General features: G+C 44.0%; 2 protein-coding genes and 1 long non-coding RNA gene across 4 annotated transcripts in view; 2 read left to right on the forward strand and 1 right to left on the reverse strand.

Annotated features, from left to right (window-relative positions):
- THOC1 (THO complex subunit 1) overlaps positions 1–2,526 on the reverse strand; it is a 36,949-nt gene extending 34,423 nt beyond the window's left edge. The window contains exons 1-2 of one of the 2 annotated variants that reach the window (XM_069568915.1): positions 1,853–1,952; positions 385–478 (exon numbers count right to left, since the gene is read on the reverse strand). In XM_069568915.1, coding sequence (XP_069425016.1) covers positions 385–414 — 30 coding nt within the window. In that variant the 5' untranslated portion in view covers positions 415–478; positions 1,853–1,952. Of the gene's footprint in view, positions 1–384; positions 479–1,852 lie in introns of both variants that reach the window. The other variant, XM_069568914.1, reaches the window with a different exon arrangement.
- The window catches only part of LOC138428294 (uncharacterized), a 39,709-nt gene continuing 14,382 nt past the window's right edge, over positions 1,452–26,778 (forward strand). Inside the window, exon 1 of the long non-coding RNA XR_011252376.1 lies at positions 1,452–1,683. This is a non-coding gene — a long non-coding RNA (uncharacterized lncRNA). The remainder of the gene's footprint in view (positions 1,684–26,778) is intronic.
- Positions 16,965–17,460, forward strand: LOC138428104 (large ribosomal subunit protein eL27-like). The gene has a single exon (XM_069568315.1). It carries the CDS (start codon positions 17,004–17,006, stop codon positions 17,412–17,414), a length of 411 nt encoding a protein of 136 aa, XP_069424416.1. The 5' UTR covers positions 16,965–17,003; the 3' UTR covers positions 17,415–17,460.

The following is a 26,778-nucleotide window of genomic DNA, read 5'->3' on the forward strand; positions in this document are numbered from 1 at the left end:
GTACTAAACCTGCTGACTGTCACAAAATAGTCGTAACTGAAAAAGAAAAATACTGCCAAGTCATTCACTCTGTGAAAATTCACATACACTTGGAAAATCCTCTTGTTACCTCCCAGAAGTTACATTTATACTAGAAACGGTCCATTCCTGACTCTGTGAGTAGGCTGTGTAATCTTGGTGCGTGCAAGCTCAGTGGTGTCCGACTTTTCGTGACCCCATGGACTGTACCCCGCCAGGCTCCTCTGTCCATGGGATTCTCCTGGCAAGAATACTGGAGCAGGTTGCCATTCCCTTTTCCAGGGGATCTTCCCCACCCAGGCAATGAACCCACATCTCCATTGCCTCCTTCACTGGCAGTTAGGAAGTTCGTAATCTAGAACATACCCCTTTGTCTCTGTGCTTCATTTTCCTCATCAGTTACATATCTGGGTTGTTGTAGATCCTTATTACCATCAGCAGCAGTGGCATCACCTGAGAACTTGTTAGAAATGCAGAATCTCAGGCCCCATTCCTACAGAACCAGAATCTCATTTAACAAGATCCCCAGGTGATCCCAACCCATGCTCAATCTTAAGAAGCACCGGGCTAAATGATCTCCTATCAAATGGTCCCTTCCAGGACTGATATGACCTTGGACACACCTAACAGTTTCTCCTCACAGAATTACAGAAAACTAGGGATGAACACAGTCAAACGACTTAGAACAGGGTTCTTCATTTGCTGATGGGCAACATAAAAAGATTACTGAGTCTGAAGTCAGAGAAAACAGTGAAGCAAATAATTTAACTTTTATGTTTTCAAACTATGGTGCTGGAGAAGACTCCTGAGAGCCCCTTGGACTGCAAGGAGATCAAAGCCGTCAACCCTAAAGGAAATCAACCCTAAATATTCTTTGAAAGGACTGATGCTGAAGCTCCAAACTTTGGCCACCTGATGCGAAAAGCCAACTCACTGGAAAAGACCCTGATGCTGGGAAAGACTGAAGGCAAGAGAAGGGGGTGACAGAGGATGAGATGGTTGGGTGGCATCACCGACTCAATGGACATGAATTTGAGCAATCTCCGGGACATGGTGAAGGACAGGAAGACTGGCATGCTGCAGTCCATGAGGTTGCAAAGGGTCGGACACGACTTAGCGACTGAACAACAACATAAGCGGGGGCTGGGGGGCGGGCTGTCTCAGTTTCTATCTCATCTACTGTGGATAATTAAACACCCTACTTCACAGAGCTATTCTGAGTTAACTAAGCTAAGATCAAAACGCTCTGTAAAGTGTTTCCCCAAATGCTTAAATTACTGTTCGCCAAGGCGGAAGAATAAAATGACAGTTGACAACCCTTCCCAAGCTGATCAGTTTGCCTCGCCCCACTTAGGACCGTCCTCATCGATCTCTAAGAGTGAGATACAAAGGGTTAAAGGGTGATGAATGAGCGGCGAGAAGAGCCACCTGGCAGTTAGAAGGCGGGGCGGGAGCCTGTTCTCTGGACTAAAACCATTCTCGCCTTCCCTCTAGAGAAGCCCCCTGCCAGTTCTGGAAACACCCGCCTGGCTAAGCGAGCACCGCAGAGAAGCAGGAACCAAAAGGAGGTAGTCTGCGGGTGAGCCCTCCACGGAGGGCGGAGGGTTCCGGGACTCGCCAGCGGAAAGGAGGCGGCGGACCGCAGAGGACTCTTGGAAGAGGCAGGTAAAGCGCCTTTGCCGCCTCCCCAGCCCATGACAGGGCCGGGAACCCGTCGCCGCGGCGCAACGCCTCTGTCCCCGCTTAACCCCAGTGCAAAATTCAAGTAATTTCAGGGAGAGGAGAGCAACAAATAGCGTTGGTCCGGGGCCGCGCCCACCGGCCCGCAACTCACCGTAAACCGCGTCCGCGCTTCGGGCAAACTGAAGAGCGGCGGCGTCGGAGACATCTTCTTGGCTGCGCGTGCCCGCCACTTCGTCGCGGCGCCCGCGGATGACGTCAGGCCGGGAGCAACGAGAGTGCCGGCTCCGTGCGCGGCTAGAGCGGCTTGTGGGCGCAGGGGCGGGTCCGGTGGCGTTTGGGAGCTTCCCTGGTGACGGAGGTCGGGAGGGTGTTGGAAGCTAGGGTTAGCCACTCAACGCCCGATCCGCGTTCGTGGTAACAACCTGTGGGGTGACTGCAGACTCGCGGCCTCGCGGGGGTTTTCCTGGTTTGGGAAGTCGGGTGAATGGCGGCTGGTTACGGTTCGATGGGCCGCAAGGGAAGGTAGTCGCTGTCTGAGAATCCAAGTCAGGCAGCTTATCCGGGAGCTCCGGGCTGGGGAGGTGACGGCAGTGGCCGTCGGATCAAAGTCCTTCTTCCCGCAGGAGTGGTCCCAGCTCCGGGTTCGCGCATCTGCCTTGCAGGTCGCGGGCCCTGTAGCTCAGGTGGGGTTCCATCTTCTGAGAAATAAAAATAATGCTTGTATCCCTGGGCTGTTGAGGAGCGTAAATGAAGTCGTGAAAGCAAGCGTGGCTTGTGTAGCAACGTAATGTGTGGGGATTCGTTCATTTTGCTGGCAGATAGAGCGCACTACTGAATGAGGAAGATTGTGGAGGAACTCAGTACTCGCCGCTGATTGGATAGTCGGTGGCGCCAAGTCCCAGGGTTAAGGCACCTGTTGCAAGACCTAGTCTTTTGTCCGGTTTCCTCCCTCGTCTCCATTCACTTGGCCAATGAGAAGCCAAGGGGCAGTCGTCTTTCCGTTGGCATTATGGGGTGGGGGAAGAAGCACTGACCCAAACACTTGCTACCAGCTCTTACCCACCTGCACGTGTTCCTAAGTGAAAGCCTGGCGCGCTTTACCTGGTTCCCTTCGTGGATATCCAGCGAGAGTACAGAATGCTAACAAAAATATAACTTTGCATAATCTTGTCCCTAAGTGGGAATTGTGAACAGTGATGGCTACCTGGAGCGTTGCAGGTTTTTTCAGAATCAATAGAATCGTTCAGGTTTGATTGTACAACGTACATTGCCAAATTGCTCAGATCAACTGGTATTAACTGATTTAAGAGCTGGTGTAATCGGATTGTTATCATATTATGGATGATTGTTCAATTCGGTTCATTCGCTCAGTTGTGTCCAACTCTTTGCAACCCTATGAATCCCAGCAGCCAGGCCTCCCTGTCCATCACCAGCTCCTGGAGTTTACCCAAACTCATGTCCATGGAGTTGGTGATGCCATCCAGCCATCTCATCCTCTGTTGTCGCCTTTTCCTCCTGCCTCCAATCCCTCCCAGCATCAGGGTCTTTTTCAATGAGTCAACTCTTCGCATGAGGTGGCCAAAGTATTGGAGTTTCAGCTTCAGCATCATTCCTTCCAATGAACACCCAGAACTGATCTCCTTCAGAATGGACTGGTTGGATCTCCTTGCAGTCCAAGGGACTCTCAAGAGTCTTCTCCAACACCACACTTCAAAAGCATCAATTCTTTGGTGCTCAGCTTTCTTCACAGTCCAACTCTTACATCCATACGTGACCACTGGAAAAAAATATAGCCTTAACTAGACGGACCTTTGTTGGCAAAGTAATATCTCTGCTTTTTAATATGCTATCTAGGTTGCTCATAACTTTCCTTCCAAAGAGTAAGTATCTTTTAATTTCATGGCTGCAATCACCATCTGCAGTGATTTGGGAGCCCAAAAAAATAAAGTCTGACACTGTTTCCACTGTTTCCCCATCTATTTGCCATGAAGTGATGGGACCAGATGCCATGATCTTCGTTTTCTGAATGTTGAGCTTTAAGCCAACTTTTTCACTCTCCTCTTTCACTTTCATCAAGAGGCTTTTTAGTTCCTCTTCACTTTCTGCCATAAGGGTGGTATCATCTGCATATCTGAGGTTATTGATATTTCTCCCAGCAATCTTGATTCCAGCTTGTGCTTCTTCCAGCCCAGCGTTTCTCATGATGTACTCTGCATACAAGTTAAATAAGCAGGGTGGCAATATACAGCCTTGACAAGCTCCTTTTCTGATTTGGAACCAGTCTGTTGTTCCATGTCCAGTTCTAACTGTTGCTTCCTGACCTGCATGTCGGTTTCTCAAGAGGCAGGTCAGGTGGTCTGGTATTCCCATCTCTTTCAGAATTTTCCACAGTTTCTTGTGATCCACACAGTCAAAGGCTTTGGCATAGTCAATAAAGCAGAAATAGACCTTTTTCTGGAACGCTCTTGCTTTTTCGATGATCCAGTGGATGTTGGCAATTTGATCTCTGGTTCCTCTGCCTTTTCTAAATCCAGCTTGAACATCTGGAAGTTCACAGTTCATGTATTGCTGAAGACTGGCTTGGAGAATTTTGAGCATTACTTTACTAGCGTGTGAGATGAGTGCAATTGTGCGGTAGTTTGAGCATTCTTTGGCATTGCCTTTCTTTGGGATTGGAATGAAAACTGACCTTTTCCCAGTCTTGTGGCCACTGCTGAGTTTTCCAAATTTGCTGGCATACTGAGTGCAGCACTTTCACAGCATCATCTTTCAGAATTTGAAGTAGCTCAACTGGAGTTCTATCACCTCCACTAACTTTGTGCATAGTGATGCTTCCTAAGGCCCACTTGACTTCACATTCCAGGATGTCTGGCTCTAGGTGAGTGATCACACCATCGTGATTATCTAGGTCATGACGATCTTTTTTGTACAGTTCTTCTGTGTATTCTTGCCACCTCTTCTTAATATCTTCTATTCTGTTAGGTCCATACGATTTCTGTCCTTTATCGTGCCCATCTTTGCATGAAATGTTCCCTTGGTATCTCTAATTTTCTTGAAGAGATCTCTAGTCTTTCCCATTCTGCTGTTTTCCTCTATTTCTTTGCATTGATCGCTGAGGAAGGCTTTCTTATCTCTCCTTGCAAAGTAAATAAAATTTACACAAGAGGTAAATTTTATATATAACAAAAATCCAAACGGGAGAAGAGCTTGAGTTTGTTGATACATCCATCAAAGTCTAGAATTTAAATTAGCCAAAAACTTAGAATTGTGAGTTTTTTTAAATCACACATTTGCTGTGCACCTGTGCTCTCTATAGGCAGTGGACAGGATTTCTTGAATGAATAGTAACTATACGTTTGAATGAACAAAACGATTTAGATTAATTGCTGTTTTGAGGAGCTGGCAATAAGACAAGGAAGTAGGCAATGCAATTTTAAAAGATACTCATCAAAAATCACTACCAGAGAAATGTTTGAGCATTTAGATGGTAAGAATGCCTTATAATTCCCAAGCACTTAACGTGTAAGACATTTGATCCTCTAAATGATATTTTAAGGTGAGTAACACAGCTATTATGCTCATTTTACACATGAGGAAGCAAACTCAAAGAGATGGGGTTCCTGATAGAGGTAGTTGGCCAAATGAGACTACCCATGGGTTTTGATTAGGATTTTTGAGTTCTTTATACTGTTACAGCGTCTGTAAGTAATAGTTGAGTTTAATCGAGTACCTCCTATGAGCCAGACACTTTTCTTGTATTATTCCTCCTCCTTAGCCTGACATTGTACATAACAGGCTTGTCTGTCCTGGGTCATATGTCTAGAGAAAGCTGTTTGGAATTTGAACCGCTAACTTTAATCCCAAAGCTTGCATTTTTCTTGAATCTTAACCCATAAATCTTTACAAAGCTATGAACCTAGTTAATGTCTCATAAATTATTCCTTATAATTAGAGAAGGGTGAGGATCATATTGTCATTTATAGCATAAATTTTCTACGTATGTAATAATACCATTCCAAAGGCAGACATCCAGTAATGCATAAACTCTTTAATTGGGCACCTCTTTTTCCTCCTATGTTAGTGCACAATTGTATAAACAGTTAGTACATAACTGTATAAAACTTCAAATAGCCAAAGCAGTCTTGAGAAAGGATAAAACTGAAAGTATCACTTCCTGATTTAAAAAAAAAATTACAAACTACAGTAATCAAAATAATATGGTGCTGGCATAAGAACAGATGTGTAGACCAATGGAACAGAATGGAGAGCCCCCAAATAAATATATGGTCATATATTTTATATTTATATACGGCCAACATATCTTCAATAAGAGTGCTCAGAACACACAATGGGAATAGGATAGTCTCTTCAATAAATGATGTTGGGAGGACTTCTTTGGTGGTCCAGTGGTTAAGACTGCACACTTCCAATGCAGGAGATGCAGGTTTGATTCCTGGGTGGGAAACTAGGATCCCTTTTGCCACATGGTATAGCGAAAAAAAAAAAAAACAGCATTGGGGATACTGGACATCCACGTGCAGAGGAATGAAATCAAACGTTTACCTCACACTATACACTTTTAACGAAGAAGGCAATGGCAACCCACTCCAGTACTCTTGCCTGGCAAATCCCATGGATGGAGGAGCCTAGTAGGATGCAGTCCATGCTGTCACGAAGAGTCGGATACAACTGAGCGACTTCACTTTCACTTTTCACTTTCATGCATTGGAGAAGGAAATGGCAACCCACTCCAGTGTTCTTGCCTGGAGAATCCCAGGGATGGTGGAGCCTGGTGGGCTGCCGTCTATGGGGTCGCACAGAGTCAGACACGACTGAAGTAATTTAGCAGCAGCAGCAGCATACACTTTTAAAAACCAACTCAAGTTAAAATGGCAGAAGACATAAACAGGAAATTCATACAGAGGGGAAATATGAAAAGATGCTTAGCTTCCTGAGCAATCAGGGAAATGCATAAAACAATACTGTGATATTGTTTTCTCATCTATGAGATTAGCATGAGCTTATAAGTTTAATGCATGTTGGTGAGGAGGTTGGGCACCTGTACTCAGCTGATGGAATCTGTAGCAACCATTTTGGAAATGAATTGGCATTTTAGTAAGGTTGAAGATGTAATACCCTTCAATCCCGTAATTTTACTCTAGGTATAAACACAAAAGGATTTTTTATACGTGCATACAAAGAGACGTGCACGTATTTTATTTTGGTACTGCTGGTAATGCCACAGAATTGGAAACATAAAGTGTCAATCAATGAATTGCTGAATAAATTTTAAAATACTCATTTGCTGAGTTTTTAAGGCAGAGAAAATGAAAGAGCTAAATGTATTTGTTGCAGTGTGAATAAATCTCTTTTGTTGAAGTGATCATGTTTTACTTATTGAACCCAGGTCTCCTTCATTGTTCAGTTGAGTCGCTCAGTTGTGTCCGACTCTTTGTGACCCCATGAACCGCAGCATACCTGGCCTCCCTGTCCATCACCAACTCCCGGAGTCCACCCAAACCCATGTCCATTGAGTCAGTGATGCCATCCAACCATCTTATCCTCTGTTGTCCCCCTTCTGCCCTCAATCTTTCCCAGCATCGGGGTCTTTTCAAATGAGTCAGCTCTTCGAATCAGGTGGCCAAAGTATTGGAGATTCAGCTTCAACATCAGTCCTTCCAATGAACACCCAGGACTGATCTCCTTTAGGATGGACTGGTTAGATCTCCTTGCAGTCCAAGGGACTCTCAAGAGTCTTCTCCAACACCACAGTTTAAAAGCATCAATTCTTCAGTGCTCAGCCTTTTTTTTTTAATTTTTTTTACTTTATTTTAATTTACAATAGTGTATTGGTTTTGCCATACATTGACATGAATCCACCACGGGTGTACATGCATTCCCAAACATGAACCCCCCTCCCACCTCCCTCCCCATAACATCTCTCTGGGTCATCACCATGCACCAGCCCCAAGCATGCTGTATCCTGCGTTGGACATAGACTGGCGATTCGATTCTTACATGATAGTATACATGTTACAATGCCATTCTCCCAAATCATCCCACCCTCTCCCTCTCCCTCTGAGTCCAAAAGTCCGTTATACACATCTGTGTCTTTTTTGCTGTCTTGCATACAGGGTCATCATTGCCCTCTTTCTAAATTCCATATATGTGTTAGTATACTGTATTGGTGTTTTTCTTTCTGGCTTACTTCACTCTGTATAATCGGCTCCAGTTTCATCCATCTCATCCGAACTGATTCAAATGTATTCTTTTTAACAGCTGAGTAATACTCCATTGTGTATATGTACCACAGCTTTCTTATCCATTCATCTGCTGATGGACATCTAGGTTGTTTCCATGTCCTGGCTATTATAAACAGTGCTGCGATGAACATTGGGGTACATATGTCTCTTTCAATTCTGGTTTCCTCGGTGTGTATGCCCAGCAGTGGGATTGCTGGGTCATAAGGCAGTTCTATTTGCAATTTTTAAAGGAATCTCCACACTGTTCTCCAAAGTGGCTGTACTAGTTTGCATTCCCACCAACAGTGTAGGAGGGTTCCCTTTTCTCCACACCCTCTCCAGCATTTATTGCTTGCAGATTTTTGGATCGCAGCCATTCTGACTGGTGTGAAGTGGTACCTCATTGTGGTTTTGATTTGCATTTCTCTAATAATGAGTGACGTTGAGCATCTTTTCATGTGTTTGTTAGCCATCCGTATGTCTTCTTTGGAGAAATGTCTATTTAGTTCTTTGGCCCATTTTTTGATTGGGTCGTTTATTTTTCTGGAATTGAGCTGCATAAGTTGCTTGTATATTTTTGACATTAGTTGTTTGTCAGTTGCTTCATTTGCTATTATTTTCTCCCATTCAGAAGGCTGTCTTTTCACTTTGCTTATATTTTCCTTTGTTGTGCAGAAGCTTTTAATTTTAGTTAGATCCCATTTGTTTATTTTTGCTTTTATTTCCAGAATTCTGGGAGGTGGATCATAGAGGATCCTGCTGTGATTTATGTCTGAGAGTGTTTTGCCTATATTCTCCTCTAGGAGTTTTATAGTTTCTGGTCTTACATTTAGATCTTTAATCCATTTTGAGTTTATTTTTGTGTGTGGTGTTAGAAAGTGATCTAGTTTCAGTCTTTTACAAGTGGTTGACCAGTTTTCCCAGCACCACTTGTTAAAGAGATTGTCTTTACTCCATTGTATATTCTTGCCTCCTTTGTCAAAGATAAGGTGTCCATATGTGCGTGGATTTATCTCTGGGCTTTCTATTTTGTTCCATTGATCTATATTTCTGTCTTTGTGCCAGTACCATACCATCTTGATGACTGTGGCTTTGTAGTAGAGCCTGAAGTCAGGCAAGTTGATTCCTCCAGTTCCATTCTTCTTTTTCAAGATTGCTTTGACTATTCTAGGTTTTTTGTATCTCCATACAAATCTTGAAATTATTTGTTCTAGTTCTGTGAAAAATATGCCAGCCTTCTTTATAGTCCAACTCTCACAGCCATACATAACAACTGGAAAACTATCGCCTTGACTAGACAGACCTTTGTTGACAAAATAATGTCTGCTTTTAAATATGCTGTCTAGGTTGGTCATAACTTTCCTTCCAAGGAGTAAGCGTCTTTTAATTTCATGGCTGCAATCACCATCTGCAGTGATTTTGGAGCCCCCCAAAATAAAATCTGACACTGTTTCCACTGTTTCCCCATCTATTTGCCATGAAGTGATGGGACCAGATGCCATGATCTTAGTTTTCTGAATGTTGAGCTTTAAGTCAACTTTTTCACTCTCCTCTTTCACTTTCATCAAGAGGCTCTTTAGTTCTTCATTTTCTGAAATAAGGGTGATGTCATTTGCATATCTGAGTTATTGATATTTCTCCCAGCAATCTTGATTCCAGCTTGTGCTTCTTCCAGCCCAGTGTTTTTCATGATGTACTCTGCATAGAAATTAAATAAGCAGGGTGACAATATACAGCCTTGACATACTCCTTTTCCGATTTGGAACCAGTCTGTTGTTCCATGTCCAGTTCTAACTGTTGTTTCCTGACCTGAATATAGGTTTCTTAAGAGGCAGGTCAGGTGGTCTGGTATTCCCATCTCTTTCAGAATTTTCCAGTTTATTGTGATCCACACGGTCAAAGGCTTTAGCATAGTCAGTAAAGCAGAAACATATGTTTTTCTGGAACTCTCTTGCTTTTTCGATGATCCAGTGGATGTTGGCAATTTGATCTCTGGTTCCTCTGCCTTTTCTAAAACCAGCTTGAACATCTGGACTTTCAAGTTTCACATATTGCTGAAGCCTGGCTTGGAGAATTTTGAGCATCACTTTACTAGCATGTGAGATGAGTGCAGTTGTGTGGTAGTTTGAGCATTCTTTAGCATTGCCTTTCTTTGGGATTGGGATGAAAACTGACGTTTTCCAGTCCTGTGGCCGCTGCTGAGTTTTCCAAATTTGCTGGCATTTTGAGTGCAGCACTTTCACAACATCATCTTTCAGGATTTGAAATAGCTCAACTGGAATTCCATCACCTCTGCTAGCTTTGTGCATAGTGATGCTTCCTAAGGCCCACTTGACTTCTCATTCCAGGATGTCTGGCTCTAGGTGAGTGATCACACCATCGTGATTATCTAGGTCACGAAGATCTTTTTTGTACAATTCTGTGTATTCTTGCCACCGCTTCTTAATATCTTCTGCTTCTTTTAGGTCCATACTGCTTCTGTCCTTTATCGTGCCCATTTTTGCATGAAATGTTTCCTTGGTATCTCTAATTTTCTTGAAGAGATCTCTTTCCTATTCTATTCTTTTCCTCTGTTTCTTTGCACTGATCACTGAGGAAGGTTTTTTTTAATCTCTCCTTTTTTTTTTTTTATCTCTTTGGAACTCTGTATTCAGATAGGTATATCTTTTCTTTTCTCCTTTGCCTATCACTTCTCTTCTTTTCTCAGCTATTTGTAAGGCCTCCTTAGACAACCGTTTTGCCTTTTTGTATTTCTTTTCCTTGGGTATGGTTTTGATCACCGCTTCATGTACAATGTCATGAACCTCCGTCCATAGTCACTCTGCTGATCAGATCTAATCCCCTGAATCTATGTCACTTGTACGGTAAGGGTTTTGATTTAGTCATCCTAAAGGGCCTAGTGGTTTTCCCTACTTTCTTCAGTTTAAGTCTGTGTTTTGCAATAAGGAGTTAATGATCTGAGCCACTGTCAGCTCTTGGTTTTGTTTTTACTGACTGTTTATAGCTTCTCCATCTGTGACTGCAAAGAATAAAATCAATCTGGTTTCAGTATTGGCCATCTCATGATGTCCATGTATCCAGTCATCGCTTGTTTTGTTGGAAGAGGGTGTTTTCTATGACCAGTGGACTCTTGGCAAAACTCTCTTATCTATGATAACACAAATTATCTTAAATTCCTTTGGAATGATACCCTCTTTGAAGTAACTGGTTCTTACCACAAGAGGTCAGCATTTGCATGGAAATATCTCCTCTAAAAGGGAAGAGACAGAAGAGAAATTTTTGTATTTAGATGTATTTCTATCTGAAGTGCATTCTGGTACTGACCTTTAACTTCTTTGGTCAATGCAAATTGTAAGTCAGTTATTACTACAGAAAAAATGGTACGTATGTACGTTTTATGCTGTGTTAGAACACTTTCTTTTCCTTAATTTTGAGCAACTTGACAGCTCCATCTAGGCTGCAGGAGTCAGGAAGACTCAGCTGGACTTTGTTGGTGTTTTTTCTCTTAAGGAGTTCCTCTAATAGCTGTGTATGTCAATTTCAAAAAGAAATGAAAAAGACCTACATCAAGGGGAATTACTAAGTCATGACTATTTCATGAGGTTTTGTGACCTTCACTGTAGCATGTGCTATTTTTATTCATAACTCTTGGAGGAAAATGAAGCACTTTGCCCTTGGGGCTAGGCTGGTTCTGGTTAGACTTTCCACTACAATCTTTCTTTGCCCAACTCTGGCTTCCTTCCTCCCACTTTGTAAATGGAAAGTAGGGAAGAGTTTCCTGTTTTGAAGTTAGCACCAGACCCACACTAAATCCTCAGCAGTTGATGGCAGTGAAGCAGAGACTGGGAGTCGAAGATAGTATTTGTATTCAAACGTGTCCCACAGTGATTAGCACACTGCCTTTTACTTGAGTATCTGCCTTAATGAAAACGGAAATCTGATCAGTCCAGTCCTTCAGTGGCTCCAAATAGCTTTTAAGACCTCATTGGATTAAGCGTCACATTCAAAACTATTCATAGTATGTCCATGCCCAACCCATCAGCTTCATATATTGATATATTCATATTTGGGCTTCCCTGGTGGCTCAGTGGTCAGAATCTGCCTGCCAACCCAGGAGATGCATGTTCAATCCTGGATCAGGAAGATTCCCTGGAGGAAGAAATGGCTACCCACTCCTGTATTTCTTGCCTAGAGAATCCCGTGGACAGAGGAACCTGGTGGGCTACAGTCCATGGGGTTGCAAAGAGTCAGACACCACTGAGCGACTGAGCACACACATATTTATGTTCATAATAAGTTACCATATGCTAAGCATACATTGGTTTCTTTTGCCATCATTTTTTTATGCCTGATGTACATGAGCTCATTGATTCCTTATTTTTTAAGAAATCTACACAAATGAGAAAACCAAGACTCAGAGAATTTCAAGAATTCTTTACAGGAGTAGAATTTGAGTTTGAGTGTATTTGACTCCAGAGTCATAATTATACGTTGTTTTTCTTTTGTTTTGCCTCGCCTTCTAACCACATACTTTGCAGCCAGACTAAGCTACTCTCAGTTCCTTTTGTGTCTAATAACTTTTGCATACATTTTTGCCTCTTCCGGAATGCCTCTCTCTCCTGCTCTAACTGATCTGATCCTTCTTGTGTTAGATTCAGTGATTAGTCATCACTGCTGTGGCTGACCCTTCCTGATGTGTCCGACTGTATTCATGGCCCCCACTCTGAGTCACCGAGTAGTTTTTCTCAACGTGTATGTGTGAGAGGATTTGGGAGGTGACTGCTAATGAATGTCATGCCGCTAGAACCATTGCTCTGGTCCTGCAGAAAAGAATGTGTAGAAATCCATTTTTAGCCTGAACCCCAACAATGAAGTGTGTTCAAAATAGGGAATAAAATAAGCCCATCTCCTTTGACCCTGGGATATAATCACTAGGAGAGTACTGATTGAGCAGTAACTGAAGTTTCAAGAGGGAGCGCCCCAGATGGAGCTGCAGGACTAAGAGAGTAGAAAAATATTACCCGGGTGAACAAATAAAATGGGCGGCTGTATTGAAGGTTAGACCTGAAATGAACTCTGAGCCTTTGCAAATATAGGAACCAAAAAGGCTTTCAAAGTGAAGGAAAACAACTCCCACCTGAACTGCAGGAAGGACTTGGGTGCTCAGAATGGGCAAACCAGGAGAAGCAATGCTCCTTTCTTAAAATCCTTTCCATCAGGTAGCTTACTGCTATTCTGAGCGTGCTATGTGGAAACCTCAAGGGATTGTATCTCCAACATTCCTTTTCTTTCATTTTCATTTCTTTCTCAAAAACAGGGAGCTAGACTTTCACATACATTTGTAATATGAGCATTGCCTTTCCTATTTTGCAGGGGCTTCTTCCTCTTTTTTTTTTTTTCATTATTGCATCTTGATCAGTATTCTAGCTGATGAGACTCTGGAAATGTCCAGGCAAATTATGATTCCATTTTCTTAAAAGGGAGGAATTCTTTTAAAGACATGACCTTGTTAGTTTTGCATTTCAAGTAATTTCTTTCACTCAATTTGAAAATATTATGAGACAGGGAAGGGAATTTGTATTTACTGGGGATATGCTAAGTGTTAGACAAGTCTGTCACATGCATTATCTCAATTCCCAGCACAGTGACTGTGATGTGTTAGTTTTGTGCCCATTTCACAGAGGGGGAGGTAGGGACCAGCAAAGACTGAATAAACTGGTGGTTAAGTGGGGAGGCTGCGATGTGAATAGCATCAAGCCTGATTCTGCTACAAGATTTCCCAAATTTAAATGAATAAACCCCTTTTTAAAAAAGGATAACATTTCCACAGATCCCTTGTGATGATTAAAATTATTTTATGTCTCTTAAGTGAACAAACGTAAAACTAAATATAAACATCTCATGTATATGACGTTTATGTAACTACAGGACTAAAAGCAAATATATGAATTAAATAGCAGCAAAACTTCCAAATGACATTAATAAGAGACAACTGAGATCAGAGTAATAATAACTATAAACGTACTGAGAGCTTACATGTGCACCTTTCTAAGTTATTTACACCTTGTCTTATTTGATCCTCAAAGTTTTGTGTACTTTTACAGATGAGGACTCTGGCTCAGACTTACTGAAAGTTATTGTTACTCTAATCTCAGCACCAACCAGTCCATTCTGAAGGAGATCAGCCCTGGGTGTTCTTTGGAAGGAATGATGCTAAAGCTGAAACTCCAGCACTTTGGCCACCTCATGCGAAGAGTTGACTCATTGGAAAAGACTCTGATGCTGGGAGGGATTGGGGGCAGGAGGAGAAGGGGACGACAGAGGATGAGATGGCTGGATGGCATCACTGACTCAATGGATGTGAGTCTGAGTGAACTCCAGGAGTTGGTGATGGACAGGGAGGCCTGGCATGCTGCGATTCATGGGGTTGCAAAGAGTCGGACACGACTGAGCGACTGAACTGAACTGACTGAATCTCAGCAGTCACTCAGACACCCCTTGTTTCACTAATGTTTGCTTGCTACTAACCCTACAATGTTTTTGATGGGTTTTAAGACTTCCCCGGTAGCTCAGACGGTAAAGCGTCTGTCTACAATGCAGGAGACCTGGGTTCGATCCCTGGGTTGGGAAGATCCCCTGGAGAAGGAAATGGCAACCCACTCCAGTATTCATGCCTGGAAAATCCCATGGACCGAGGAGCCTGGTGGGCTATATAGTCCATGGGGTCGCAAAGAGTCAGACACGACTGAGCAACCTCACCTCACTTCACTTCAACCCTACAATGCACAGCAGAAGGCATTCCTGCAAAAATAGATAAAAGGTTTACCTGCTTTCAAGCAGATGGTTAGCCATTCATCAAAAATATCCACTTTTTTCTTTGGGCAGACCGTTGCATACACTATATTTCTTCCATCCTTGCAAGCAAGCATACAATGCAGTGAGGTTCTAACCAATGGTTAGTGAGAAGTCAAACTAGAGTTTTAAGAAGCAGGGGTTTTAAGTGCCCTCTTCATACTTGTTCCCCTTTTAGTGTCTCAGTGCAGAAGAGGGCCCTAGGAAATGACACAGCCACATGTTTGCAGCCTGGGTTCCTAAATCGCCTTGTGGAAGAGAGCTGCCAAACAATATCTCCTTTATGCTAAATTATGGTAAAGAAAGAAACGTTTATGGTCCTTGAGCCGTTATATATTTTTTGAGGGGCTGTTTATGATAGCAGCTAGTGTTATCCAAATTAATATAACTCTAACCATGATGGAATGCATGGAAGGGGTAGATAGTTGCAATCAAATATGTTGCCTAGTTGGATTCGAACCTTCAGGAGGGAGAGGATGGGGAAGAAACTAGAAAAATGGGCTCCTTTTTTAAAAAAATATTTTTAATTTATTTATTTGGCTGCACTGGGTCTTCATTGCAGCCCATGGAATTTTTAATTGCAGCATAAAAATGCTTAGTTGTGGCATGTGGGATACAGTTTTCTGACCAGGGATTGAACCTGGGGCCCCTGCATTGGGAGCTCAGAGTGCCAGCCACTAGACCACCAGGGAAGTTCCCCATGGGGTCCTTTTATATCTTGTTTTTCTACTGAGGCTAGACCCTGCCCAGATCCTCCTGATCTCCCTATTGTGTTTCTCCCTGGGGAGTGTTTCCCGCCCCTCCTTTCTCCTCCATCATTTTCTTTGTTGTCACAGCTTCCAGGCAGTCTCCTCGGTTCAGCCATGAATGGCATCTACTAGCAGTGTGCTGGCCCCTTTTTATATCTGGGTCATGCTTTGTGTGTCTTTGTGCATTAGTGTGATAAAGAGCTCTTCCTGACCCTTTGGCTCCTTTCCCAAATGATCCATTGGCAGTTTGTACAGGGAAAGATTGGTCTTCCAACAGTCCATAAATAATCTGACTTACTCATCAAAAGAATTTCATAATACACAAGGCACTTAACCAGTTTCGTTGAAAACAAGGTTTATTGTATTTGGGGAAGATGTAAAATTCCAGGTTAACTGTACATCTGTTTCTTGAGACAATATGCCTTCCTGTCAATCAGCACTTTCTAGAATGAAAGGCCTATGCCTCCACTAAATAGGAAAGCCAGCGGGTAGTTCCTGTAGGATTTGATCACCAACTTCCAACCTAAACTATGGGTTTGACAGAGTACAATCACCCATTTAGCAAACCTGTAAGTGCTCTGAGACTGTTCTATCCACAGTGGGCACGAGTGAAGATTGGTTTTGAGGGTGCTGCTCTGATTCTGGGCAGCACAGGAAGGCCTGGCTTGGGTCAGTCCCAGCACAGTCCTGCTCCAGGCTCTGTCTGGAGGCCTCCCTAATGGGAGGCATGGGTGCTATCCAGTTCTCTCCCTCCTTCAGGGCACTGCCAACCTGCAACCTTGGCTTGGAAGGCTCAGTAACACAACTAAAAACAAATCGTAGGCACATTTTTACCTGCAGATGCCAACTGTCCTGGATCAACCATTCTTATCCAATATACAAGCCTGAATCTCAGAGGAAAATAAGCACTTCAGAAACTTTTGAAAATTTCTCTTTCTTTCTGTCTCTCTTTTAAACTCCCCAGACCTGAAACCAAAAAGAAGGCAATACTTCTTAAGTTGCTGTGGGTAGATTCAAGGGTCTACATTGATCATTTTTGCTATGAGAACTTCATTTTACATTTTAAAATACTATTGGAACTCTGAAAAAAAATGACTCTTTTGGCAGTTTTTCAGGAAATAAATGCTTACCGTGTGAGATCTGAGAAAAAAGGATGGAAAATTAGTCACTCGATACTTTGAAACATCCAGTTAACTTCTAAGTCCCTGGAAAAATCGACATAAGGCAGACCTCTTGCAGATTCTTAATTTTTTGATTCTCCTAGGAATGCCAGTCGCTCAGCTGCTGGAACACAATTTGTGAACCAGGATTGGCCCAAACCAAGTTGTGGTTCTTTTCATTTTTCTATAGCAGTGGCATTCAAACCAGTAATAACAGCCACAGCATCAAGTGTGCCCTCTAAAACGGGACAGAGGCCTTTTCTTCCTTTCTGCTGTAGTCCCGAGTGGTAGCTACCGAAATGGGCAAGTTCATGAAACCCGGGAAGGTGGTACTGGTCCTGGCCGGTCGCTACTCCGGACGCAAAGTGGTCATCGTGAAGAACATTGATGACGGCACCTCAGACCAACCCTACAGCCATGCTCTGGTGGCTGGAATTGATCACTATCCCCGCAAAGTGACAGCTGCCATGGGCAAGAAGAAAATCGCCAAGAGGTCAAAGATCAAGTCTTTTGTGAAAGTTTATAATTATAATCACCTCATGCCCACAAGGTACTCTGTGGATATCCCCTTGGACAAAACTGTTGTCAACAAGGATGTCTTCAGAGACCCTGCTCTCAAACGCAAGGCCCGACGAGAGGCAAAGGTCAAGTTTGAGGAGAGATACAAGACTGGCAAGAACAAATGGTTCTTCCAGAAGCTGCGGTTTTAGGTCTGTCTCAGTTAGTAAAAATATTTTAAAAGTGAAAAAAAAAAAACTGGACAGAGTAGGAGTTGGCACACAGATATTTTTCTGACTTGCTCTGTAGAGGGTGTCATGTTCTAGCAGTCACTAGAGTAATAGTGACCACCCACTGGGTGAAGACTTTATGGGATAATCTATGTATTCTCTAGCCCAGCACGACTCCCTGGTTTGGCAGGACGGGGCACCAAGGAAAAGCACAGACATTACTGCTAAAGAGCCTCATTTGTTTCACATCTCTGCCCTGAACCTACCACAGTGGGAAAGTTAACCAGCCACCTACTATCCATTACCAGAACAGTGGAGAGAAAGATCACGCGATCTTGGTGCTGACTGGAGTGGGGCCATGTTGTAGCTCCACTCAGAGGGGCCTTATAAAGGCTTGTTTTATAAAGGAAAAGCAGCCTGAGATACAGGTTGATACGAATTCTTGGACAAGGGTGAATCTGCTTGGTCAGGCCCCAGAAGGAACCAAATTGGAAGGAGTAGGGTTGCTCCAGCATAGTGAAAGCCTGGAGGAGTTGACTGGAACCCAGAGGGCTTGGTAAGGAAATCTGGGGAAGAGGCATGAAGCTGAACTTATGGTTGTGGGCACAGAGTTTGTGTATCTTCGTATCTCACACTAATGTCCACTAGAGAACCCCCACTTGAGAGGAAGATTTCAGCCACAAAGTAGATAAGATGTCTCATCTTGTGGATGTAGATATACAGTGAACCCTGGGGAGACCAGACCATCCACTTGGTGGCCAAATGATTTCAATTTCAATCTGTCCTTCAGATCCGTTGCTCAGTCGTGTCCAACTCTTTGCAACCCCATGGACTGCAGCATGCCAGACCTCCCTGTTTATTGCCAACTCCCAGAGTTTATTCAAATTCATGTCCATTGAGTCAGTGATGCCACCCAACCATCTCATCTTCTGTCGTCCCTTCTCTTCCTGCCTTCAATCTTTCTCAACATTAGGGTATTTTTCAGTGAGTTAGTTCTTCGCATCAGGTGGCCAAAGTTTGGAGTTTCAGCTTCAATATCAGTCCTTCTAATGAATATTCAAGACTAATTTCCTTTAGGACGGACTGGTTTGATCTCCTTGCAGTCCAAGGGACTCTCAAGAGTCTTCTCTAACACCACAGTTCAAAAGCATCAATTCTTTGGTGCTCAGCTTTCTTTATAGTCCAACTCTCACATCCGTACATGACTACTGAAAAACCATAGCTTTGACTAAGTGGACCTTTGTTGGCAAAGTAATGTCTCTGCTTTTTAATATGCTGTCTAGGTTGGTCATAACTTTTCTTCCAAGGAGCAAGCATCTTTTAATCTCTTGGCTTCAGTCACCATCTGCAGTGATTTTGGAGCCCCCCAAAATAAAGTCTGTCATTGTTTCCGCTGTTTCCCCATCTATCTGCCATGAAGTGGTGGGACCAGATGCCATGATCTTTGTTTTCTGAATGTTGAGTTTTAAGACAGCTTTTTTCACTCTCCTCTTTCACTTTCATCAAGAGGCTCTTTAGTTCTTCTTCACTTTCTATCATAAGGGTGGTGTTATTTGCATATCTGAGGTTATTAATATTTCTCCCAGCAATTTTGATTCCAACTTGTGCTTCATCCAACTCAGCGTTTCTCTTGATGTACTCTGCATATAAGTTAAATAAGCAGGGTGTCAATATACAGCCTGGATGTACTCCTTTCCCTGTTTGGAACCAGTCTGTTGTTCCATGTCCAGTTCTAACAGTTGCTTCCTGACCTGCATACAGGTTTCTCAAGAGGCAGGTCAAGTGGTCTGGTATTCCTGTCTCTTTAAGAATTTTCCAGTTTGTTGTTGTTGTGGTCCACACAGTCAAAGCTTTTGGTATAGTCAATAAAGCAGAAATAGATGTTTTTCTGGAACTCTCTTGCTTTCTCAATGATCCAAGGGATGTTGGCAATTTGATCTCTGGTTCCTCTGCCTTTTCTAAATCCTGCTTGAACATCTGGAAGTTCATGGTTCACATACTGTTGAGGCCTGGCTTGGAGAATTTTGAGCATTACTTTACTAGCATGTGAGATGAGCGCAATTGTGCGGTAGTTTGAGCATTCTTTAGCATTGCCTTTCTTTGGGATTGGAATGAAAACCAACCTTTCCCAGTCCTGTGGCCACTGCTGAGTTTTCCAAATTTGCTGGCATACTGAGTGCAGCGCTTTCACAGCATCATCTTTCAGGATTTGAAATAGCTCAACTGGAATTCCATCATCTCCACTAGCTTTGTTCGTTGTGATGCTTCCTAAGGCCCACTTGACTTCGCATTCCAGAATGTCTGGCTCTAGGTGAGTGATCACACCATTGTGATTATCTGGGTTGTGAAGATCTTTTTTTTATAGTTCTGTGTATTCTTGTCATCTCTTCTTAATATCTTCTGCTTCTGTCAGGTCCATACCTTTTCTGTCCTTCATTGTGCCCGTCACAAGGACATCACTCTGTCCTTACCAGAATTGGTTCCTACCTTACCCACATGTCTCTATTAATACTACCAACCAAGGGCCTCCAGAATTCCTGATCTATTAAAAATGGCAGCTTGCACAACATTGTGCCAATGGGCACATGACCACGAGATCCACTAGTCTCCCCGGATATCCGATCAATCAGAAGTAGCTAGTCTAATGGGATGATGGAAGGACTATTGAAGGCTCAGCTAGGGTTCTAGCCTTGGGCCAATAACCTGTAAGGTTACAGTGCTATCCTCCAGGGTGACATTATATGCACTAACTCAGAGGCTATAGTGCTGTTTCTGAAAACTGGAATTCACAGGGACAAGAACCAAAAAGTAGAAATTGGTGTGGATCCTCTCAGGATCGCTGCTTATCAAGCTTGCAACTGTAGACTCCACCACTTTAAAGGTTCTGGTTTCCACAAGGGGAACACCAGGCAGCAATTCAACTTGAAGTTGTGACTACATGAGGTCATTTGAGGCTCCTCATGTCAGTGGAAGAACTGACAAAGAAAAGAATTATTCCCTTGGTGGACAAAATTGACCCTAATTACCAAGAGGAGTAGGGTTGCTCTTACACAGTGGAAGTATGGAGGAGTTGACTGGAACCCAGAGAGCTTGCATGGGTGTCTCTTGGTTCTTTCTTGCCAGGGATAACAGTAAGTGGGCAGCTTCAACACCTATGGCTTGATGAGGCCAAAGCAGCTAAGGACTCAGGGCTGAGGTTTTAGGTCAGTCCATCAGGCTGGTAGCCTCCAGTGGCTAAGGGTGAGTGACATCTAGAATGGCTGATGGGGGAGGTAGATGAGGCCTTTATCTTGGGATCTGCTCTCCAGGCAACTCAAGAAAGATTCCCAGGGCTTCCCTGGTGGTTCAGTGGTAAAGAATCTGCCTGCCAATTCAGGAGACACAGGTTCAATCTTTGGTCCAGGAAGATCCCAACTAAGTGTGTGTGCTATAACCATTGAACCTGTGCTCTAGAGACTGGGACCCACAACTGCTGAGCCCATGTGCTGCATGTCCTGAAGCCTGTGAGCCCTAGAGCCTGAGCTCCGCAACAATGAGAAGCCTGCACCCTTCAACTAGAGAGAAGCCCCCTGCTCACCATGCTAGAGAAAAGTGACAGTGACAAAGACCCAGCACAGCTGAAAATAAATAAGTAAAATTATATTTATAAATGAGTTATGGAAAAATATAGAGAGGATCCATGAGTGTTTCAAAAAGAAAAAGATTCCCAGTAGCTAGTACAGGATCTAGAATGTAGTAAGTTGCCCACAGAGGTTGACCATATGAATCTCTGATGATTGTCTGAATGAATAACTGTGCCCTGAGCTCTGCAGTAAAGGAACTCAAGTTAATTCACATTTGAGAGTGCTGGGGTCTCTCAGGGAAGGTCTGTACATTAACATGTGGCTCGCCCAGCCTCTGTGCAGCGTGGCTCACCCACTGTTCCTCCCCCAGAATCAGGGTCTTGTGGTGAAGGCTCACACACAGCTTTGGAAGTGCACCAAACCCCCTCTGCACCTGCCTCCCCAAGCCAGTGTGTCACCAGCAGGAACTCATTATTCACTCAGAGTCAGAGTGACAAGAGAGAAACACAATCCTTCAGGCTTAACCATTTTCTTTCCCCCCAAATAAAAAAGCCAAGTCACACATGGCTGCAATTTGGATGCTATGTCACTTTCGCACTTTATTGCTCCACACGTAAGCCAGCTGAATGTTTTTGAAAGGGACCAAATGAATTTAGTTTTTAAATGATCCCATGTACTTTATCCCCCAAAATGACCCAAATAAACAACAAGCGTGATATAGTTACAACACTGACAGTGGTCTCAGGCTCAGCTCCATGAAAATTACTTTCCCTCCACCCCTTCCTTTCTCTCTCCTGGGATCAGTTGGTGGGACATAAATTCTCCAACAAATGGGCTGTCTTTTTGAGACATAATCTTAGGCCTGGAAGGACTTGGAGATGTTTTTGCCTAGTGTGTGCGTGCTACGTGGCTTCAGTCGTGTCTGACTCTGCGACACTGTGGTCTGTAGCCCACCAGGCTTTTCTGACCATGGGATTCTCCAAGTTAGAGTACTGGAGTGGTTTGCCATGCCCTCCTCTGGAGGGTCTTCCTGACCCAGGGGATCAAACCCACATCTCTTATGTTTCCTACATTGGCAGGCAGGTTGGTTACCACTAGAGCATTAACGCCTAGAAGCCCAACGCCCAAAGCAGAGGCTTTGCAGCTTGTGTCAGAAATCTTATTCATCTTTCACTCTGATCCCAGCTTCTTTACTTGCTCTTAGTTTTGACATTTTTGACAACCTGGCTCACTGATTCTCAGCTCTTATATCTCTCACCCATTCTCATTTGCTAGAATTTTGGTGGCATGTTTGAAGAGACTGAAATACTCAGAAGGACAGTAAACAAGTAAGCAATAAATGACCTCGAAGTCACAGCTAGGGTTTAGCACTTTCTCCAGGTGTTGTGAAAGCATCCACGGTTACTGCCTCACTCACCTGGCAGCTTTTCACACTCTGTTGTTGTTGTCGAAGAAGACCTCTTCATTGTCCTGGCCTTTTGTCCACATGATTAAACTAGCATAAAATTTGCTTTTGGCTCTAGCCTGATAAAAATATGTGCTTTATCCTCTTATCCCCAGGTTCCTCTCCATAATTAAGATTCTCCCAAATAAATAAATAAAGTTATATTAAAAATGAGTTACAGAAAAATATATAGAGAATCCCGTATTAAAAAAAAAAAATTCCTAGTTCCTAGTACCTAGTACGAGATCTAGAACATAGTAAGGAAGCCATAGAGATTGACCATGTGAATCTTTGGTGAATGAATGAATGAATAATTGCCTGTGCAGTGAAAGTGAAAGTGAAGTCGCTCAGTTGTGCCCAATTCTTTGCGATCCCATGGATAGTAGCCTGCCCCAAGCTCCTCCGTCCATGGGATTTTCAAGGCAAGAGTACTGGACTGGGTTGCCATTTCCTTTTCCAGAGAATCTTCCCAACCCAGGGATCGAACCCAGGTCTCTCACGTTGTAGACAGACATTTTACCATCTGAGCCACCTGTGCAGTAAAGGTGCTCAATTTAATTCACATTTGAGAAGTGTTGAGGACTCTCATGGAACATTTGTGGGTTAACATGTAGCACGTGGCCTTTGGAGATCACATTCCTTTGGGTAAAGTCTCACCTTCCAGCCTTTCTACTAAGGCTTGTCTCCCTCCCTGTCCCTTCCTCTGTCTCTTACAGTAGTAGCTTTGGATTTTTATTATTGAGATTTGGTTATTCTGGTGCCAACCCTGAAGGGAGAGACTGGATCTTGTCTGCAGGCTGAGATCTGTGTCATGTGAATAACCAGAGACAGATGTCCAAGAGAGGGGCAGGCACTTCAGGGGGCTGGATGCCCAAAAGGTTCTCAACAGAGGGCTTTCAAGGTGATGTCAGGTGGCACCCTGGAGCAAGGCAGGCAGTCCAGGTGAGACTTCCCTGGCTGGCAAGCTCTGCTTGTCTAGCATCTGGATGCTCTCTGTGACTGTTCATCTTTTGTTGTGCTCTAGCCTTGACTAAAGCCTTCTTCAGAGCTTCTAACCTAGAGACTAAAAGGGAGGTAGGTGCTCGGGTGTGGGTGTTGACAGAGCAGTGTCCCCCTCCTGCTGTGATGACAGCAGGGACCCGGGAGACCCCAGGAGAATGTGACGCTTAGGGACACATCAGGCTGTGTGGTCTGGGACATTATCCTTCAAGTGCTTGGGGATTGGCTTATTTTCTTAAGGGAGGTGATATTTTCTTATATAATCTGTAACACTAAGTAGATTATTTCTCAAAAATAGCAGTGGGGCTAGACCACTGTGTACTAATGGCTTCAGTAACGTGCAACTCTTTGTGACCCTATGGATTGTACCTCGCCAGGCTCTTCTGTCCATGGGATTCTCCAGGCAAGAATACTGGACTGGGTTGTCATTTCCTCCTCCAGGGGGATCTTTCTGACCCAGGGATCGAACCCATGTATCTTATGTCTCCTGCGCTGGCAGGCGGGTTCTTTACCACTAGCACCATGCCTTGTCTGGGAAGCCCAGACCAGGCTAGACCAGAAAGGACGGGAATCTGGAGTTCACGCAAATGTTCAGAGAGATCAGCCTTGCCTGCTATTCAGAGGTGCCCAGCACCTTCCCCTGGGGGTCTGCCTGCCCCTGGCAGATCTGCTCCTGGGGAGGTTCATCCCCACCTGGTGTTGGGTAACTTGCTGGCTCCTGGTCTCACAAGGTGTGGTTGTTTCAGGGTGTGTGTCATTGAGCTAAATCACAGAGGGAGGAAAACTGTTTCCAAAGCGGGAGGGAAGCAGCAACTCCTGATGCCAGGGCTGGTTGACCCAGCTGCCAGTCCTCACTGCAGACTGTGGAAACACACAGTGCAGGTGATGGAAAACGAAAACAGGAAAAGGCGATTCTGGGCTCTGGGATTTCCAAATGCTGGAGCCGCAGAGTGGAAAAGTGAGCACAGGCGATCCTGGGCAGATGATTTGCTCATCCCCTCAGACGCGTGTGTGCCATGGAGCTGGCTGCTCCCAAGGTGTCATCGGGGGCGGACAGGGGAAGGTGGAGGACTTCAGTGGACTTTAAGGCAGTGCTTTTTCCACTGACAGAACTCTTTCAAATGGGCTCTGGGATTAAAAAGAAAGAAAAAATGGTAACAGCTTTCTCTCAGCTGATCTTCCATCTTCCTTTTTCTCTTGCATTCTATGCATTAATGTATCTACCTATGCATCTATGTTCCTCCCTCCCTTTTCCCTTATTTCTTTCCATCTATCTAGCCATCATGTAATCTTTTTAGTCCCTTTTTTCATCTGAGGAATGCCAAGGTTTGTATGAAGGTACTGGTCATTATTCCTCATGCCTGTTGATCCAAGCCCCTTGGTATAGTTCACCAAGTGTACCAAAGTGGTAGGTGTGGGGTTGAAATATGTGACATTCGGATTATTTCTTTGCAGACTGTTGATTAGGTGGCATCTTGTGGGCCTGAAATCCTGACTATTTTATGAAATGGACCCTAAACTATACCTTTCGAGTAAAAACAGCTTGTTTTCAAATAGTATTGTCTGAATGGAGGCATGTGCTCAGTCGCTCAGTTGTGTCCGACTCTTTGTAACCCCATGGATTATAGCCCGCCAGGCTCCTCTGTCTGTGGGAATTCTCCAGGCAAGAATACTGGAGTGGGTTGCCAGGCCCTCCTCCAGGGGATCTTCCCAATCCACGGATCAAACACAGATCTCCCACATTGCAGGCAGATTCTTTACCAGCTGAGCCACCAGGGAAGCCCAAGAATACTGGAGTGGGTAGCCTATCCCTCCACCAGGGTGTCTTCCTGACCCAGGAGTCGAACTGGGGTCTCCTGCATTGCAGGTGGATTCTTTACCAGCTGAGCCACCAGGAAAGCCCCAATGGAGGCATAGCAAATAGTTACTTAGAAGCAAATTATTATTACCATCAAAAGCAGGGTAGTGTGTGTCTGCAGCACATAGGCGTATGACCGCTGTATATGCTGAGTAAGCAAGAGAAAAACCACTCATTTTACTATCTATGAACATCATGGTGGATATTTTGGGGGGAATGGTAGCATGATTATAGATTTATAATCTAATAAATCTATAAACGTGTTCTTTATAATAAGAACACGTTAGCAAGTCCACTGGAGACTCTTTCTTGCTTTCTGTCTGTGTGAGCAGGATTTCCCACAGCATCAGGCTTCTGTGTGTGCCTTTTCCTCCCAAGTCCAATGCTGGTTCTGTCCATGAGCAGAAGGCCTGGTGGGAAAGAAAGAGACAAGGGAAGAAAGCTGTTTGACACTTGTGTGAGTATATCTTATAACAAGGAGGTAGACAGCAGGAGTCAAACCTGGGTCAAACCTGGGTCTGTTTGGCTCTTTTCATTTGACATTAATTTATATCAGAGAACTCTGTGAGAGGTCTAGTTACTCTGGCATCTAGGGTGGTTTCTCCAATCTGGACCTCTTTGGACATCCATGGTATGGGAGCCAAGTGGACTTTTGCTTCTTTGCTCAGATAACAAAGCGATTGATCTAGTACTTTTGTTTATTTGGCTGTGCCAGGTCTTAACTGCGGTACACGGGACTTTAGTTGCATCACGTGAACTCTTAGTTGTAGCCTGTGGAATCTAGTTCCCCAAGGGATTGAACCCGGGCCCCCTGCATTGGGAGAGTGGAGTCTTAGCCACTGGACCACCGGGGAAGTCCCTGGTGCAGAACTTTCATGTAAAGAGCTCAAATCAGGATTCATCCATTATCTCCCTGCTTCTGTGAGAGAGACTTGGTGATTTGAATGATTTCTTGTGCAAAGAACAGAATACAACATAGAAAGCCCAGACTCTCAGGAAGGTGACTATGGGAGCTAGGTGGTGGTGGGTTCAAATCCCAGTTCTTAGAAAACTATTTAACCTGTCTGATTTTCAGTTAGTTTCCTTGCACAGTGGTTGGAGACAGGACATGCCTAGGAGTCGTGAGGTGTTATTACAGCTACTCTGCAGTTGTGCTGGTTTGTGTCAGGCCTGGCCAGGCTTCTCTGCTCTCAGGCACAGGAACTGGTTTTAACAATCTTATAATTCCTTGCAGCTTGCAGGCATGATTTAGTGGGTCATGGCAATAAGCGATGATTAAAGAAGACAGCAAACTCTGGCACCGGTGGTTGGAAGACTGGCCAAAGGACAATTCTCCATCCCTGGCCAAGAGGACTAAAGCAAGCTCCTTTGGTTAAGCCTAATGACCTTCTGGATGAGCTGTTGGCGGGAGCTTCCTCATTGGCAGCTGACTCCTGCCCAAGTTGCACGGGTGATCCCTGTTTTACAAACTCAGGGCTCATA

This window comes from Ovis canadensis, chromosome 23 (genome assembly GCF_042477335.2).
Source record: "Ovis canadensis isolate MfBH-ARS-UI-01 breed Bighorn chromosome 23, ARS-UI_OviCan_v2, whole genome shotgun sequence".
NCBI lineage: Eukaryota > Metazoa > Chordata > Mammalia > Artiodactyla > Bovidae > Ovis > Ovis canadensis.

Coding starts and splice junctions, on each gene's coding strand:
- LOC138428104 (XM_069568315.1), top strand. CDS start 17,004: ATGGGCAAGTTCATGAAACCCGGGAAGGTGGTACTGGTCCTGGCCGGT.